The sequence below is a fragment of the Silene latifolia genome, chromosome 6 (assembly GCF_048544455.1).
Source record: "Silene latifolia isolate original U9 population chromosome 6, ASM4854445v1, whole genome shotgun sequence".
NCBI classification, from domain to species: domain Eukaryota; kingdom Viridiplantae; phylum Streptophyta; class Magnoliopsida; order Caryophyllales; family Caryophyllaceae; genus Silene; species Silene latifolia.
The window spans coordinates 60,166,075-60,185,189 of NC_133531.1; the positions used below are offsets into that span (position 1 = coordinate 60,166,075).

Below are 19,115 nucleotides of genomic sequence, written 5' to 3' on the forward strand. Positions count from 1 at the left end.
TATTATTGTCTTTGACTTTCAAATAAAATCTCTTGAATTGTTGGGACTGTCTTTATCGTATAAACACCTCTACATCTGTATTTGATTTTAGTAAAATAAAACTTTTTCTTTTTATTGCTCGTAAATTGCTTATTTTGCTCGAATAAAAGACAAAAAAACTCGTATAATTGGCAAGAATTCATAAACATTGTATTTAATCTAATCCAAAATTATTAACAACAAATACCAATCAAATTTAAACCTTTATATTAGTTTGATCTATCCGTCTCCATTACAAATTGTACTCCATGCATCATGTCTTCGATTTCGAGCCATGCATGCATTATAAAACATACATAAGATAATTCTCAAGTTTTTACACTAAAGATTTCTTATGCTTTTAGGGCTTTCACGTCCAACTCTTAGCAGTCGTCTATCTTATTAACTTATCACATAATGCCATATGAAATAGTTTGTAGTTAATACAACTCTGAGTATTTTGTATTGTTAAGAGTATCAAATTTTTGGGGCAAACATCCATAATACGTATATTATAATAGGTCATTGGATCAGACCATTAATTTATAACCTTGCATCTTATTGATTCATGCGGTTGCTGACTATCAAACCGTAAGAACGTGTTATATAACATCATTATTTTTTTTTACATTGATATCCTTAAATTATATTATAGACCTCTTGAGAAATGAATGTTAAATTATACAGATCAAGTTACAAATGATTTTATGTTCCATTGTGTTTGTGTAGTTAAAAGCACAAAATCTCATTGAAGACGGGCGATATCCGTCACAAGCTTGTGACGGATACCGTTTCCTCTCACAAAATACCCATGAAGAGGTGAGTGGGAAGCACATGGGGGGTGCCCCACCTTGTCCCCTCTCCCTTTTTGTGAGAGGTCTTCAGCTTGTGACGGAATTAGCCCGTCACAAGCAAGACGCTTTGAGTTAAAAGATGGTTGGATTTTTTAGACTTTTTAAACATTTTTTATGTTCTCTAAACTTGTATAGTAGTAGGAGAATGCTACCGCGGGTTGATATGACGTTATAGTACGACCACATACCATAAGAAGTGTGATAAGTGCTTGATAAACTTGTGAAATATTGAGTATAATTTTACTTAGTGATCAACTTGTTTTCTATTCATATTCTCTTGAGGGAAAATTTGCCCAAAATAATCGCAAATGTGTCCGATTCGCCGTTTTCAATCCCGACTTTAAAGCTTCTCAAAATAAGTTCAAGCTAAGTAGTGTAAACTAAGAATTACGATGTAACCAACAGAATTATTGCACCATACAATGATACAATATTAAGGAAGTGCTAATATACACACGACATCGAAAACAAACTTGAAGTGGAATTCTTTTTTATATATGTACCTTTTTAGTTCGAACCCTTTCTTGTTTCCTCCAACTTAAAAAAAGTTGCGTAAAATAAAATGTAAAAATAGGTGCGGTACATATCTTAAGCGTCAAAATTCACGATTGGAGCAAAAAACTTACTTAACCTCGAATATAACTAAGCTTTTGTTTTTTAAAGCGAAACCGATAATAATTCTCTTATGCTTGAAAGTTCTATTGCGTTGAAATAGTTCTATATATAACTCTAATATCACATCTTGAACTCGTTCCATTAGGTCGTCAATAATTAGATAGGTATTACTCTTATTAGTAAGATCTAATGTATTTCGATCGACCAAAAATCAATGACATAATGTTCAAATGCAAGGAAAAATTTAAGAATAAAACTAAATTACGTTACACAAAATGATAAGCTCATTAGTATGTAAGCAAAATTAAGACCAAAAAAAATATAAAAAATACCATTGATAGTTTGATACCACTTAAGTTAATTTGTTGATACATGCACATGAAGGAAGAAAACTTAGTTAAGTCTCAACAAAATTTGGACTATAAAATAAAACAAATAGCAAAAAAAAAAACTTGATTAATAAAACAGGATGAATCTACTGAGAGACGGATCAAATACACAGAATAATATCGCTAACTCGAAAAATAAATGACACACAAACGAAAGAATCACTGAAAAAGGAAAACGATTGTGATCTAGCTATGACAATTAGACATGTCTTTATATAGGTTAAGGTTATTGAGTTGGTGTAGAATACGGAGTACTAACTAAGAATTGAGTAATTGTTGTAAAACTGTATTATAATATAAATAATACTTCTTATTTGTTATTGATAAGCATTGCTATGAATGCTTATGGTAATTAATGTCTTTGCACGTTTAGAATTGGTCTCCAATTCTAACTAAAATATGAAACTAATCTGGCATCATAACTCTCACATATCCAAGTATAGTTTTATCTTTAGTATTATCATTATCATCGTATTTATTTCTTAATTATCGTTATTAGTTTAAGAGTTTTGTAAAGGTTGGATTCTCTATAAACGCTCGAAAAAAGCTTCCTTTATTAATATAGATAGATAGATAGATAGATAGATAGATATTGAATATTGATTGATTGATTGATTACAATTTTTTTAAAAATTAAATTGGTTTAGATTACTTGTCGTCGACTCCTTAAATTTGGTGATGGAATTGAAGCGGTGGTGACGAAATGTCGTACTTGAAAAAAAGATGTTAATATATGGAAGGTTTAGAGTGATTAGTAGATTAAGAAAATCATTACAAATAGTCGATGATATTTAGTAATTTGTCGACGATGTTTAGGTTGATTTTTTATTCATCTAGTTTGGATTTGGTGGTTAATTGCAAGTCCTATCGAAAAGAATGTAGTCCGCAATAAAAACGGAACGAAGAGAATATCGCACAAGGGAGTAGATTAGAACTTGGAAGAGGTTTAATACTAGAACCCAATTTTAAGTCAAGACACAAGCAGTCTGAGAGTAAAGCCCAAATGAGAAAGAACCCTAAGCCCAAAAATTGATTGCAAACCCTGATTACTATAACAAGATGAAGAAGTCTTAGTATAAAATGCAAGACACTAGGGTTTTACGCTGTTCTTCTCTCTCAGTGTTACCGCAGTCGCACCATTATTCCTTAGGTACACACTTCTCTCTCAATCTCCTCTCTACGCTCTGTTCTTCTTCATCATCTATCTGTAATCGCAAATCATTCTCCATTTCGTATCCCTTTTTGCTGTACATGATTCTTAATTTTACATGACATTTTCATTCATTTCTGCTGAAATCTGATATTTCATCATCTTTTACTCATTTTGCTCGTTGATTCTCTTATTTGATTAATTGAAAACTTGTAACAAATTGAGATTTAATCAATTTGTTTCAAGTTTTCAATTTTTTGTTTGAATTGTATTCCAGTTAATTATCGATTTAGTATCGCGTTCTGTTGATTAGTCACGTTATTGTGTTTTTATGAGATTCATTGATTATCGATACGTAAATGTGTTGAAAAATATAGGTAAGAAAAGAGAAGGATGTCTCACAGGAAGTTTGAGCACCCTAGACACGGTTCCCTTGGGTTTCTGCCCAGGAAGAGGGCTTCTCGTCAAAGAGGGAAAGGTTTGCAATCTTTACTAACCATCTCTCTCAATTTATTTTGCGTGCGAATACTTTTGTTTGTTGATGCGAATGAAGCTTTTTGCTTTTTTGATGTTCTTAGGACTAGCTTGTAATAACTCACTATTACGGAGTAATTCTAGGTCACTCAAGGTTATCAAAGTTTGTTGATGCGAATTAAGTTTTTCGTTTTTTCGATGTTCTTAGGCCTACCTAGTAGTTATAGGTCACTTGAGGTTATCAAAGTATGATTAGTCATATAATATAGTTACAAACTGGATTTTATTTTCTGTGATATTTGTCCGGAGGATATTGATTAGATTAGAATGATCATTAGTAAGTGAAATGAATGAGGCCTTTGAGTTACCGATTTGAACTTTGCGATGTCTGCTTGACAGACATTTACTTAACCCATTGCTATTTTGCTGCCTATTATCTGAGATATTTGAAGATCAAACATATGTTTTGTTTTTACCAACCTTACTCCGTCCCAATCATTTGTTTGCCTTAGATTAAAATACCCCTCTCAAAGAATAAAAAAGGCAAACAAATGATTCGGACAAAGTGAGTATATTTTAGGCTTCAGTAGAATTATTAAATAAGTCAAATGCTTCTGATTATTCTATGTATTAACTTAATTCATGTATTGTGTTGTTGGACTAGATATTGTGAGTTGTTCTAGAATTTTTTAACACTCTTTGTACAATTCTTACTTGTATAATAACATATGTGCTGTTTATGTAACCAGTGAAGGCTTTCCCCAAGGATGACCCTAGCAGTCCACCAAAGCTTACTGCTTTCTTAGGTTACAAAGCTGGGATGACCCACATTGTTAGGGATGTCGAGAAGCCTGGTTCAAGTATGTCATTAAAGCCATTGGTCTTTTTATATTTAAACACTCTGATTCTTTTGAGTTTGCTGTTATGGAGACTTATGTTTGATGTTTTTATGTTATAGAACTGCACAAGAAAGAGACTTGTGAGGCAGTGACCATTGTTGAGACCCCTCCAATGGTTATCGTTGGCGTTGTTGGTTATGTGAAGACACCTCGCGGTCTTCGTACATTGAACACCGTCTGGGCACAGCATCTCAGTGAGGAGATCAAGAGGAGGTTCTACAAGAACTGGTGCAAGTCAAAGAAGAAGGCTTTCACCAAATACTCCAAGAAGTATGAGAGTGATGAAGGAAAGAAGGATATTCAATCTCAACTTGAGAAGTTGAAAAAGTATGCTACCGTCATCAGGGTTTTGGCTCACACTCAGGTAAATTTATTTGGTTACTGCCAAATACTTTGCAGTGTTGAACTGTAAATTTTCCACATGGTTAGTTCAGCGATTCATTTTGGAAATTGTGGTTTATTATTACTTCCAGTTTGTATATGCAACATATTTGACCTTGTGATATTTACATCGCCTGTATCAAATTTCCATATATCATTTTGGGATTAAGGCTCTGATGTTGTTGTTGTATCAAATTTCCAGATTAGGAAGATGAAGGGTTTGAAGCAGAAGAAAGCTCACATGATGGAAATCCAGGTCAATGGTGGCACTATCGCCCAAAAGGTTGACTTTGCCTATGGCTTCTTTGAGAAGCAAGTGCCCATTGATGCTGTTTTCCAGAAGGATGAAATGATTGACATCATTGGTGTGACGAAGGGTAAGGGTTATGAAGGTGTTGTTACCCGTTGGGGAGTCACTCGTCTTCCCCGTAAGACCCACAGAGGTTTGCGTAAGGTTGCTTGTATTGGTGCTTGGCATCCGGCTAGGGTTTCATACACTGTTGCCAGGGCTGGTCAGAATGGTTACCATCACCGTACTGAGATGAACAAGAAGATCTACAAGCTTGGTAAGGTTGGTCAAGAGAATCACACTGCTATGACCGAGTATGACAGGTTCGTACAAATGTCCCCTAATGGTATTCCTAGTCTATCTGTCATTGTTCACAAACCAATCACCATTTGCATTTTTGAGGCACAAAAACATGTACGAGATGTATCCTTCAACGAAAACTTTCTATACGGCAGTCAGTTCTACCAAGATCAATTTTGATAATTAAATGAGTCAATGTAATGTTATAGTTGTCTTACAATGTCGCAGGTATTGTACACTATTTGACTTTTCTGTGTTCTTGATTATTTCTACTGTTATGGTGAATCAGGACTGAGAAGGACATCACTCCCATGGGTGGCTTCCCTCACTATGGTATTGTCAAGGACGATTACCTGTTGATCAAGGGATGCTGCGTGGGTCCTAAGAAGAGAGTAGTGACATTGAGGCAGTCTCTTCTTAAGCAGACTTCACGTGTTGCTCTTGAGGAAATTAACATCAAGTTTATCGACACATCTTCCAAGTTTGGTCATGGCCGTCACCAGACTTCAGATGAGAAGAATAAGTTTTATGGCCGAGCTAAAGCCACTGCCGCTTAAGTCCTTGAGAAATGTCTTGGTGTAGTCTTCTTAGTACTGGAGTCTTGTTATCTTTGTGCAAGTTACTTTTGAGAACTTCAATTAGTACTTTTTGTCAAACATACATTTTGTTTTTATTATTGCTCTATTGTTTTCAATCGAAGTTCGAAGTTTTGTTCTCTAATGCCTTGCGTTTATTGGTATATTGATAAGTTCTTGTTAACGATGTTGAATGTCCTTGCTTTTGCTGTTTCCCCCCTAGACCATTGAATGGCCGCACAACTTCAGTAGACGAAACTTCAGTAGACTTTCGTATGTAGAGGATGATAGTAAACTTGTAAATTCATTAAATTTCATAATTTAGTTGGACAAGTCAATTTTGAGGATCAAAATAGAGGAAAGGTCTGTACACCTATAATACAAACGAGAATACGAGATGCAAACTACCTTGATGTGGCCCATATTGGTTAGGTTGTGTACTTGTGTTTTACCCAATGTTTTACATGCAGTTGTATTGCGAGAAATGATTTACATTTAATTTTGTAAGTGTGTTATATTACAAAAAGTTCGATTAATATTTTGATTCTGTGATCAACGTGCAATCAGCTAATGGTACAACCGTTGTAATTGGAGTAAAGGGTAATATAAGGACCTAAATTATCACTTTTTTTCCAAGTAAGACTTAAACTACAGTATCAAAGTTTATAGTTAAGGAACTCAAACCTAAGACCGTTAGTTTTTCTGTTAACTATCATCATTCATCAATATCACTGTAACTGAAAGACTTATTTTAATATTCTTTAGCTTTTTTGAATCCCAGCCGCCGTATCTGAAACACACCCATAAATTCCCCACTTGTACTCCCTTCTCCCTCTCCATTTTGTACTGCTATGCTTCTTGAATATTCTTCAAATAAATTTACTCATTCATCCCAATTCCCAACTAATAAGCCCGAATACTGAATTAATGTTTCTGTTTCTTTATACACTTCAATTCGATGCATATCAACGAATTTGTGTAAAAAAGTCGATTGTGGTAAGCTTGCGATCAAATAAAATTAGCAGTCAAGTACTTAGGCCTTCTTTTTGGGTAAACGGATCAATCGAATCGAATCAATTTATAGGATCTCGAATCGAACTTATAGGATCGAATCGAATCGAACTTATAGGAACTGAACTGAACTTATAGGATCTGAACTGAATTGAACTTATAGGATCTGAACTGAATTTATACAATCCGAATTTAAATTAACTTAAATTAATTTAACTTAAATATTATTATTATTATTATTATTTGGTATTGTTATTGTTATTGTGATTATTATTGTTCTTGTTCTAGTTGTTATTTTTATTTTTATCATTTTTTTTTATAAAACCACAACTTTTTTTTTTATTATTAGTATAAAAAAACGCAAACTTTTATTGAGATTAAGCAAAATTTTTACAAGAAATTAGTGGGCAGCCAAGAAAGAACATTGATAAGAAAATATAGTCTAAAACACAAGGTAAGATAATAACATTTTTCCGCTTTATATACATTGGTTTGTTCATACATTATACTACAGTTACATTTCGATAAAAAATAATGAGAAGAGTGATAATTTTGTTTTAAAAATAATAACGTATATTTGTATCGAATAATTAATAATGTCAAATGTTTTTGCGTCGGTTTTAAAAATAATACTCTGTATATAACTTTTCTAAACTGAATTTATAGAATCAATCGAATCGAACTTATAAGATCTCAATCGAATCGAACGTATAGGATCTCGAATCGAATCGAACTTATAGGATCTGAATTGAACTTATAGGATCTGATCTGAACTGAACTGAACTTATAAGATCTGACGTGAACTTAAATTAAGTGACTTTAAGTCCAAAATAACAGGACCTTAGTCTTGTCGGATAGGAAAAGGAGGATGAATTATGTAGGATTGAAGGTAAATAGTACAGAGGTGGATTGACACATTGGCCGGAAATTGTTTGCATATACACCCATACAATTGTAGGTAAACTGGTTGGATTATAAAAAATAAATGATGGAGCTGGGGTAGGCTAATCAAATAATAGCGAGGCATTTTTTTTTTTTTTTTTTTACGAAAAGATGGTTTATGAATTATGTGAAGTTCGGCATAAAGTCAAGGAAACTACATCCGCCAGTATGTTGTGGTACGCATGCAACCCAGACCCGGGGCAACAAATCTAACGAAACGTAATGAGCCATATAATGAGCCGCCTCAATACCGTTTCGCTTTACAAAATTACAATTAAAAAACTCGAAACTTGCTCCCATTTTCAATATTTCAGAGACGGCATTACCAAAGTACCTTATAACTAAACTCAATCTCCCTCCCCTGTAACCTCGGTCACATAAATCGAACTTTAGCGATGATAATGGACTGATGGTGATCCTTGAAACCTTGACAATTTGAGCAAGTGTGTGCGTGATTGGTAGTGTTATAGTTGAAATAACAAGAAAATAATTCAAAGTGACCGGTGGTGTGATAGTTGAACAGTACACTAAAACACAAGAAAATAATTCCGAGTACAGCTTTTTTTTATTTGGATTTTTAAGTCATACACTCATACCATACATAATAGAATTTCATGAAAACTAGCAGAATTTTAACGGAAAAATGGTTTCAAGTCCTTAACTGAAAAATATGAATGTTCGGGTCCTTAACTGAAAAATGTTTCAAAGTTCAGGTCCTTATCTTATCCTTTACTCGTTGTAATAGCAACAAGACTATTTTTATTCCGCTCTTATGTAAAGTTTCCGATCTCCTTTACAAAGTTACTGAGTTAACCGAGCTCGGCTATACAACTAGCTCAATAAAATTACAAAGGTACTAGTAACTTTTTAAAGCTAGTTGAATAACATTAATTTGGTTGTAACTACAATTGGTTTGTATAATTTTTTTTAAAGCTAGTTTCGATCAAATCTTGTTGCAGATTATTAGCAGTTTGATTCTCTTTACCGAAGTCTATAGCCTATAATAATAGGGTTATCATCCAAGGTTCATATATTCTTCAATCCCATCTTTTTTGTCATTTTGAATTAAAACCTTTTGAATTTTCGCACACATTCCCCAACTAAACGTTACCCAATAGGATGTAGGAACAATTCAGATCGTCTGTCCCAAATTCCTGTCCCAATCTCTGTCCCACCAACCAAAATATGCCACGTATAATTGAAAAAAATAAGCCTCTTAGCAATCACGTGATTTTAGCCCACAGATCTTAGTCTCGTAAACACACGCGCTAGCAAGTCAAATATCAAAAAAGAAAATTAAAGTTAACATAATAAAAAGAATCCAATGTTATGAATGAATCCTTACACGTGCCAGGCTACTCATTTGGCCACCAACACTATTTTCTTTGTCAAGCTATCCAAACATCATCTTCTGGTATTCTTGCTTCATTTCTTATCTGCCCTTTGTGCTAATACTATCACTCCATAGCTTTTGAATCTTCACATAAATTTTGCAGGAGATACCAATTCTCAAGTTATGTTGTATCAGATCTACAACTATTACACATTCTCATGAATCCAACTGGTACATTTTACTCAGGTTGGTGTTCTTATTGATAAAATATCATAAGTTTCTTCTAAATGTTCATTTATTTTGCCACTTTGTCTTTTTTATTTTTAAAATCTGAAGTTTAATTGATAAAATTATAACCCCTGTTACTCTTTACAGGGTAATTGTTTTGCTCACCTTGGAGGAGTTAGCTAAACATGGACACAAACATTGTTTAAAGGTAAGTACTATACTTTAATCTAAACAATCAATCCTTAAAAAGAAACTAAAATTCCTAGTACATCTGCATTTTAGATAGAACTGAGCTTTGAATGCTTGATAGAGTAAAAATCGAGAATAATGTTGACGGCTTCATGCGTCTAACGTCCAAGTCAGCCATGTCTTCCTTTTCCATGTGGCTGGTTGTCCTAAAATGAATTATTAATCGTATTAGCTAGATGTTATGTACGAAGTATTAACCTTTTTTCACTTGCGATGACAGATTTATGAAGTTTCGTAAACAAGAAATTTCTAGACGGAAATTATCAGGCACAAGAGGTTCAAAGATACACATGAACATGCTGGCGAAAACTAATTGAATGGATAACTTAACCTTTTTTTGTTCAAGATTAGTTTAATTGTGTAAATCGTCTACTTAAAATTACAATTTTAATGGAGTCAAAGCATATCATAGTTCTATTACTAGAAGAACATTACAGTATAATGCATAAAAAATGTCACATATTTGAGTTGCAATTAAAAAAGAATAGAAAGGACGACTTACAGTAGCAATATGATAGAAAGATGATGTTGATTAATTAGAAATTTGATGGGGCAAAACTCTAAAAAGTTAAAATCATTAACCCTAATTATTATAATAGAATATATTTCCCGCGGCGCGTAGCCTGCATAGACAATATCAGTTCTTTTAATTGTTTGGCATTGTGGGGCCAAAATCACGTGATTGCTAAGAGACTTATTTTTTTCAGTTATACGTGGCATATTTTGGTTGGTGGGACAGAGATTGGGACAGGAATTTGGGACAGACGATCTGAATTGATGTAGGAATCTCCAATCAGTTCTTAATAAGCATCGAATAACCATCATATTTGATTATAGATCACCTATGGGCTATGGTCTTCTCTTCTATGAGTACCTCTTCCTCCAACGTCAAGCACAAGTCCACGTTGAATGACGGTACTCACGGCCTTACGCAAGTACCATCGATTCACTCCGCGCAACTCTTTCCCTCAAAAGAAATGTTAACATATAAATTTCCATCATAATCGCTCTTTAAAAAACCAGTCAACATATATGGAGTAAAAGGTTGTCGGAGAAAAAAATAATGTACTGATCTATTAAATATAAGAGAAAAAATAAAGAAAAGTCAAATGTTACAATCCATTGGATTTGGAAATAAAAAATGGTAAGCAAATTATGAAATTCTCTATCTGTGTGACCTACAAAAAACACAGAATCATGCCACTCTTGGTGGCAACTCTTGCATTTTTTTCATTCTCCAGAGATGAATAAAATGGCCATCAGAATCAACCAACAAAACACAACAAAGCAAGCATCCAACATGATCTTTTTTTCGACTGCAGCCTGAATGTTGTACCTCAGCACGCGTTAAGTAGCAGCACCTTGAGACACCCCGTCAGCCCTGAAGCCACGACCACCACCACCACCACCAAAACCACGGCCCCTTCCTCTACCTCGTCCACGACCTACAAGAAATGTTAAAAATCATATGAAAATCGATAAAGAAAAGAAGAAATGAGCTATTATCTATGCAGGTAGAATGGACATTCAGCTTGTAAATGCGATACAGACAAGATTTAATAGATCGACAGGATTCTGTTTGAACATTAAGTTGTTGCTCTAAAAGCCTTTGAAACTCTTCAGTTATAACTCAGATGGAAGTGCTTTACTACCCTTATGGTTCGACCTGCCTCGAATGTAAATAAACTGAACGTTTCAAATTATAGAAAGAAGAGGATAGAAGGTAGATTCAGTCAGGCTAAGCATTGAATCTACATTCTTGAGTTACAATTGCCTGAGCAAAGAAACTACATTCCTGAAGCACTAATTTTGTCAAAACACAGACTACTAAATTTCACTTTGAGCTTACCACGTCCTTGGGCCATTGGCACTTCTACTTCTCCGCCATAGTCATAATAACCACCGGATCCCTGACCACCATAACCTCTTCCTCTCCCTCTAAAGTTCCCACCTCTACCACGACCTCGACCTCTGCCACCATATCCACCGCGGCCACCTTGGAAACCACCTCCATTATAATCTGCTGGTCCATCATAATTTCCTGTGTACAGCAGCATTTTCCCATTTTAAAAGTCGTAAATTTACAAATGGTAAAACCCTATGCAATGACATCAGAAAGTTTATGTAAAGAATATGGAATTGAAATACTGAAATAGATTCAGAACTGAATGCATTTTATCCAAGAATTATTAAAGATGTCTAAAATGAGACTAACACCAGCAACTCGTAGACTGTTTCATAAAAAAATATCAAATTTAAAATACAATGGAGGTTGTAATACCTATGCCTCTGCCCCTACCTCGACCACCACGCCCTCTGCCCCTTGTGTTGGGCGAGCCTTCTGCATGAGAAGAAACAATAATCCCATCAAATTTTTGTTTAATCAAGTTATTATAAGAGAAATAGGAGAAACAAATGCAAAGTAAAATGAAGCGCAATGTATAATCCCATATTTTTTTTGGGTGGAAATCTAACTCGCTCAAAACTCCCCAAAACACACCCGAAAGGCCTATGGAACAATATAATTTACCTCCTTCATCCTCGAAATCAATCAATGGCCTGACTTGATCTTCCGGGATAGGAGGTTGATACCTACAAAATAAAGTAAAATGAAAGGTCCTTTAGCAAAGGTTGTCAACTACAGATCTCATCCAAGAATGCAAACAAGCACTGTTTTGGGTCACAGTAGCCAACAAGTGGAGTTCAGCTAAGAGCTTTGGCATAGATTTTCGGGAAAACAGGAAAGACACGCATAATTAGTGTCAATCAGGATAAGACTGTTTGGAGATTTAAAGATTCACACCATCTTTCATCATTTACTCTACTCATATCTTAAAGATACGTTGAATCTCCGTTTGGTGCAACCATTTCAATTATAGCCAGGGCATTGCTTCGACTTCTCTCTACTCAAATCATGATCCACAAGAGGGGAAGGTACTACCGTACTGGGGAGGAACCAAAGATATGGTACCAGTAGATCCATAGTTAATAAAATCAACCCATGTCTCCAAATTTGTATCACATACATTTACCACCGTCACCATATCATCTTAATAACACGGCAGCAGTTATGCTAAAACAAATTGATATGAAATCAAAGAATCTGTTCATTAATCAGAGTATCTTACAACCAATTTACGAGTCAACTCCAAAAAATACCATGCCTTCAAACACAAAAAATGCTTAGACAACCACAACTCATCTGCCAATTTTTCATCAGTTCGACGTATTATATAGTCCATTCTGATCAGTTAATGAAAATATTTATCAGAATGGATATAGCCCATCGCGGTGCATTTGCTATAATGCTTGTATTTTCACAGAACAAGATAGCAGCTATATAAAAAAAATATTCAGCTATTTATAAGGTAAGTGAGGGCAGTCAGTGGCTCAGTGCCACTGATAGTCCGCGACTCAGCCAATAGAGCCGCCAACCTTAATGGCAGTGCAATACAAATAACAAAGGGGAAAAAGACCATCCTATAGAGAACAAGAATGACAATTTTACCCTGTAGAGGATGTGTTGAGCTCTTTCTTTGACAAAGTAATTGTGATCATAGAGACATGGCGTGTAGTTTCAAGGCTGCAACAAAGAAAAGAAAAAATTCCCGTCACAATAATCACAATAGAGAAGGCGCTACTGAGCTAGAATTCAGGACAATAAAAGGTTTACTGTGTCATACGGAAGAAGGCCTTCTTCTAGAGGCTCCCATGTGTCGGTTATGTCAGTTGATCCAATAGATGTATCCTGGTGGAGACCAATAATCCTCCTCTGATATCAAATGGCAACCAAAGAGTTATAAATAAATAGATCAAGCAACAACATGTTTGCCTATGTCTCGAAAGTGGTTCATGTCTTGAAAGCGCATAATGAAAATTGTGTCGAGAATCACATTGTCTGACTGCTAACGCTACACATCTATTGTACTTTAGTCCACCATGTGACGAGTCTTTGTCTCCATTGAAAATGGAAACCCTAACAAATATGAACGCGACTCAAAAACAAGAACATTGATCTACCTTGATTAGCTCGGCAATCATGACAGTTTTATTGATTGCTCTACCCATTGCCTTGAGAACAACTTCATCTGAACCTTTCTCCTATTAATCACAAGTCCCAATAAGACACATCATTAAACCTTGACATTACTACATAATTTTATCAAAAAAATTAATTCAATCCAGAACAAACAATAAAACATATAATAAACAAATTTCAGATCTTTATTAGTAAGATGATCGCAGTATGAAAAGAAATAACAAAGAAGAGCACACATTAACCTTCTAACTTAAAAAATACTCGTAAAATTGCATGCCTTAAATAATGTAAACAATCTTAATTGAAGACAAAGATATGGATTAAATTAAAATGCAAAAGAAAGCATGGAATGAATTGAATTGAATTGAAAAGGATGGGAGCTCAAGGAGCATACCTGAAGAAGATTAGAGGCATAGGTGATGTAATTGCGCATACGACCTTGAGCAGTAATCCTGATTTCATTCTCATTTATCGCTGTCGTCTCCGTTTTGGCCTTCTCCACTCTCTGATACCTATCCATCTCTCTCTAAAAAAGCTCTACAAAATCAAAAACTAACCATGATCAATCAAAGCAAACATAAACAAAACAATCAACAACCCAGATAATTAAATCGAAAAATACACATACCCAATTAAATCAAACAAAAAATACGCAAAATTGCAGAGTAAATTATAGAGAGAGAAAGAGAGACAGAGGAGTATACCAGTAATAAAATTCTGGGTTGTGAGTGATGAGAGTGAAAACGGTTAACAACCCAGAAAATTAAATCAAAAAATAAAGAAACCCAATTAATCCAAACAAAAAAAAAACAAATATTTTTGTTGAAAAAATTGAAGAGAGAGAAAGGAAGAGGAGTAGCACTAATAGTTGAATGGTGAGAGTGAAAGTAGTGATGTAAGTTTGACAAAGTAAGATGAAGAAGAAGAGTTAGTTCTAAAAACGCGGGAAGAGATGGTCTCAACTCTTTCAAGGTGTCATCACTCATTACATTCATGCTTACACGTCGTTTTGAGGTGAGAGAAAATTGGCGCGAAGGAAAAGGAGGAGGAGGAGGAGGATGATCAACAACAACCAAGAACGGTCTTATCGGCGGGAGAATAGAAAAAATATGACTTCTTGAATGAGCGACTGACAAGGGAGAATTTTGTGAGGAAGTCACCAACAAAAAAAAAAAAATACTGTAATACTCCGTATTTTAATTTTGATTTACACGAGTTAATATTTCAAAGCACAAACTTTCTTATTTCAAAGTGAGAAAACACTAGAAGTCCAAATGCCTATTTTTGAGTAGGTGGTGGTACTTTATTTGAATACGTGTTTGAGTAGTCGTTTGTAGTTTATTTCAAATTTCAAAGAGGGCTTATTTTCATTGACGACGTTTTTTTTTAAAAAAATACGATAATTGCCCTTGTACTCACACTCTACTTTCTCTCTCTAAAAAAATTTCTCTCAAATTGTAGTAAACATCAACTAAATTAAAAAAAAAAAACCCAACAACAACAATTAACAAGATTAATTAACATGACGGATCCCGAATCATCGGTACGTAAACAACTTAATCTCTTCATTATTTGGTTATTTTTTATTTTTTTGCGCATTGTTAAATCTATTCGATAGTTGATTTACGTCACGTATTGACTTAGTACATTGCGATTTTTCTACGTAAATTTGAAATTTGTGCACCCAAGGTTCAACCATGGACCAAACATTGAGACGCAACGTTCAGCCATTGACCAAACATGGGAAACCAACGTTGGCCATGGACCAAACGTGGGAAACCAACGTTTGCCATGGTCCAAACGTGGGAATCTAACGTTTGGCCATGGTCCAAACGTTGGATTTTGTTGTTTGCCATGGTCCAAACGCAGGAATCCAACGTTTGGCCATGGTTGAACGTTGGATTTCCCTGTTTGGTCATGGTTGAAGATTGGGAGAAAATGTTTGGCCATGGTTGAACATTGAGACACAATGTTTGGCCATGGTAGATTGTTGATTGTCGTGGTTTAGCCATGGATTACTCGTTTTTATCTTGTTTTGCTTTCGTTTTACGCAATTTATTCATGTTATGTATCGTTTTTATTGTCTAACTATAGTCCGTATTGCTTGGAACAGGATTCGTGGGAGAGTTTTGGTGAGAATTCAATTGATTACAACCCGTTTTTTGAGACTACTTTAGATTTCGAAACCCGTGACGATGCTTTCAATTGGGCTAATAATGTTGCGTTCGAGAATGGGTTTGCTTTGGTTAAAGCAAATAACGGAGCAAAAAACAGAAAAGAAAACGGGTTGTTGGCAAGTTATTTTCGATGTAAAAGAAATGGGTTACCTCCGCCAACGGATGATCTCGAAAAGCCAAGGAGGTCGTAGAAGTGTTCATGCAAGTTCCGTATTTGTGCCGTGCAAAATTTCGTGACTAAAAATGATCAAGTGACGGTAGTTTGGAACATTGTAACCTCCGAGGGTGGTGGACTACACAACCACAACGTAGCAGTTTATAAGGGCGGGGATCGACACTTCGCAGGATTGGACGCGGAGGAGAAGGCATATGTTAGGCAACAAACTATGGTCAGGGTTATACCGAGGGATATTAAAAATGGTCTTCATTTGAAAACCCCCGAAAAACCTCAACCGTTAAGCACCCAGATATATAATGAGACAAGGAAAATTAGGCAAGAAGTTAGGGGTGAAAGAAACACCGCTCAACAAATGTTGGCTCTAGCGGTAGAAGCGAAATAAGTCCATTGGCATGAGATTAATTCCGAGTCAAAAGAGCTCACACATGTTTTCATGGCACATCCTGATTCCGTGAAGTTGTTCCGGGCTTATCCTTACGTGGTTATCATGGATTCGACGTATAAAACCAACATGTACAATAATCCAGTCATTGAGATGGTTGGTGTGACACCCACCGGATCTTCGTTCTTAATTGCATGTTCGATGATTCCTACCGAGTCCGAGGAGTGTTACAAGTGGCTCTTGAAGAAGTCAGGTGACATTTTAGAATGCACGAGAGCGTCCCCTTCTGTTTTTGTCACCGACCGGGAATTAGGTTTGATCAACGCTCTTAAAGCAGTATATCTCGGGGTTGATCATTTGTTGTGTCGATGTCATGTGAATAAAGCCATCAATGCTAAAGTTGTCGCTACTTATAAATCTGAGAGTTACAAGAAACATGTGATGACAAATCCAGAATCGGGTTGGTGTCATGTGATCGATGCTCCTACCGAACAAGAGTTCCAACGTTGGTGGAGGATCTTCTGTATCAAGTGGCCTGTTTTGGCCACTTATATCGGGAGCACTTGGGGTGAGCACGCGGCGAAGTTTGTATTATGTTATACAGACGAGTGCTTTCATCTTGGTAACACGGCAACTTTCCGTGTTGAGTCGGCTCATTCTCTATTGAAGGCCTGCAGTCACCTCACACTTGATACCATGTGGTCCCGTATTCACGACATGCTAGAAGGTCAACACTCCAAGATTAAAAAAGAGCTTGAAGATTCAATGAGTAGACCAAGGATAACATCCCGTACTTTTTCCTTATTGCAAGGGAACGTGTCTACTATGGCCATAGAGATAATGGAGAAAGAACTTTTGAAAGGCCTTGGTTTGGGTATCGGGGTAGAGGATCAATGTGGACACGTGCTACGAACGACTCATGGATTACCTTGTGCATGAAAGTTGGTTTCATTGAAGAAAAGAGGTAGGAGGATCCATCTTGAGGATATTCATGTCTTTTGGAAGACATTGGTGTATGATAGTCCTCAACAAATGCCGAAAAATGATGGTGATTTTTTTGAGGAATTAGTTGACGGTGTGAGAAACAGTGACCCGGTTTACCGAAGGGCAGTCATAGATTTGTTGCGTGACTTCTCCCACCCGGAGGACCAAGAGATTTTGCCACCCCCTATCAATGAGAATCCAAAAGGCCATCCGAGAGGTTCTACAACTAGAAACAAGTCGTTTTTCGAGCATGTACAAAGGAAGTTCGGGACACCAAGTACTGATGGTTCGACAAATGCACCACCATCACAACAAAGACATGGTGATTTCGAATCAGGATCTTCCGGTGCTCCGTTGGAAAATGAACTTCACCATTGGGCTTATATCATCATGGGCCAAACGGTGGGGTGTTCCTGAGGTGCTTTGGGGCCACTTCGATGGTTGGGTCGATGTTGGAGATAATGGGCATTGTGGGTTCCGGGTTGTATCTCACGCCCAAAGGGGCCAAGAGACAGATTATATAGTTATGCGGGAATGGTGTGCCAGGGAGATGAGGAGCGACGATATGTACAGAGATTTGTTCGGAATTTATCCATTATCGACCACCGGTCTGAGTCTGACAGGGTTTGAGTCGGCACTTGTACGAGTTGAGTTCTTTTCCCCGATTAGTTGTGGCCCGGGTTACTGGATGTGTGGTGACAATTTTCTCGTCTTTGCAACGCTTTTCAACGGACAATATGTGTGATTAGTCATATACGAGGGCCAGATGGAAAAAAATTTTGGGACGGAAGTTGCAACACTATCATGCCATTGAAGACCACAATTTGTAATACTACGGTTTTCTATGTCTTTGGGTACTCTATCGAGTGGGGCTTACTCTGTTGAGTAAGTAAGTTGTTTTACGAAACAGTGTTCTGTCTGATGGGTACTCAATCGAGTAAGTGTGGCACTCGATCGAGTAAGGGTCACTCGATCGAGTAAGTGACTTACTCGATCGAGTAAGTGAGTCTTACGGGTTGTTTTAGCCGGGTTTTGTTAATAACGCGAGATTAATATAAAAGGCTTCCGTCATTATTCTTAATCATTTTATTTCTTAAAACCTTTCAAGAGAAGAGAAAAGAGTTACGTAGTTCGCATTCGTCACGTTATTAACAAACCCCAAAGGTGGTCGGATCGTCGTGTGCTTTACGCCGTTGAGTTCGTCGTGTCGAGGGTAAGATCCTTGTATAGTTTTTATGTTGTTTCGTCAATTTTGGTTAAACCCTAATTGAGTAGATTTGGGGGTTTTGGGTGTTTGATTGGCTTAGTAGTAATTGCATGATTGTATATGTGATTATAGGAGGAGATTTCGTAGAAGAGCATTTTGATTAGCTGCTTGTGACGGTCTTGTGATGGCTTATTCCAGGTAGGGTTTCCCTACTCAGTATTGATTACATAAGTGTTGTTGGTAGTTGTTGTTGTTGTTGTATATCGTATTGGCATTGAATTCTGATTTGGTGATTGTTGGTAGTGTATTGTGATTATCGTTGTATAACTGTCTGTGATCTTCGGGGTGCGTCCCTAGATGAGTGGAGTCACTTGCGGGAGTGACTTCACGCCCTTGATTCGCCTTCTGTGGAACCCGCCACAGAAGGGATGTGCACATTAA

At 36.2% G+C, this 19,115-nt stretch overlaps 3 protein-coding genes and 1 long non-coding RNA gene across 8 annotated transcripts; 3 read left to right on the forward strand and 1 right to left on the reverse strand.

The window, feature by feature from the left end:
• The first annotated feature begins 2,891 nt into the window (after positions 1-2,891).
• LOC141586822 (large ribosomal subunit protein uL3z-like) lies at positions 2,892-6,089 on the forward strand. Its single transcript, XM_074408188.1, has 6 exons — positions 2,892-3,026; positions 3,404-3,504; positions 4,250-4,360; positions 4,459-4,763; positions 4,983-5,392; positions 5,659-6,089. The coding sequence occupies exons 2-6, from the start codon at positions 3,420-3,422 to the stop codon at positions 5,924-5,926; spliced, it is 1,179 nt and encodes a 392-aa protein (XP_074264289.1). The 5' UTR covers positions 2,892-3,026; positions 3,404-3,419; the 3' UTR covers positions 5,927-6,089.
• Positions 6,090-9,229: 3,140 nt separating this feature from the next.
• LOC141658761 (uncharacterized) lies at positions 9,230-10,210 on the forward strand. Of its 2 annotated transcripts, XR_012549403.1 has the most exons (4): positions 9,230-9,311; positions 9,394-9,476; positions 9,606-9,666; positions 9,928-10,210. It is a non-coding gene; the product is annotated as an uncharacterized LOC141658761 (long non-coding RNA). The 2 variants fall into 2 exon arrangements; XR_012549402.1 differs by lacking the exon at positions 9,230-9,311 and having other exon boundaries at positions 9,318-9,476.
• A 545-nt stretch (positions 10,211-10,755) lies between these two features.
• Positions 10,756-15,026, reverse strand: LOC141586823 (uncharacterized). 4 transcript variants are annotated; one of them, XM_074408189.1, is made up of 9 exons: positions 14,451-15,026; positions 14,141-14,283; positions 13,728-13,808; positions 13,391-13,479; positions 13,216-13,290; positions 12,238-12,299; positions 11,989-12,048; positions 11,557-11,748; positions 10,756-11,152 (listed from the first exon to the last, which is right to left on the reverse strand). In XM_074408189.1, exons 2-9 carry the CDS (start codon positions 14,264-14,266, stop codon positions 11,055-11,057), a joined length of 783 nt encoding a protein of 260 aa, XP_074264290.1. In that variant the 5' UTR covers positions 14,267-14,283; positions 14,451-15,026; the 3' UTR covers positions 10,756-11,054. The 4 variants fall into 4 exon arrangements, with proteins under 4 accessions (XP_074264290.1, XP_074264293.1, XP_074264292.1 ...); XM_074408192.1 differs by having other exon boundaries at positions 14,141-14,272; positions 14,748-14,924; XM_074408191.1 differs by having other exon boundaries at positions 14,748-14,924.
• Positions 15,027-16,534: 1,508 nt separating this feature from the next.
• Positions 16,535-17,422, forward strand: LOC141588131 (protein FAR1-RELATED SEQUENCE 5-like). The gene has a single exon (XM_074409585.1). The coding sequence runs from the start codon at positions 16,535-16,537 to the stop codon at positions 17,420-17,422; it is 888 nt and encodes a 295-aa protein (XP_074265686.1).
• Positions 17,423-19,115: the final 1,693 nt, after the last annotated feature.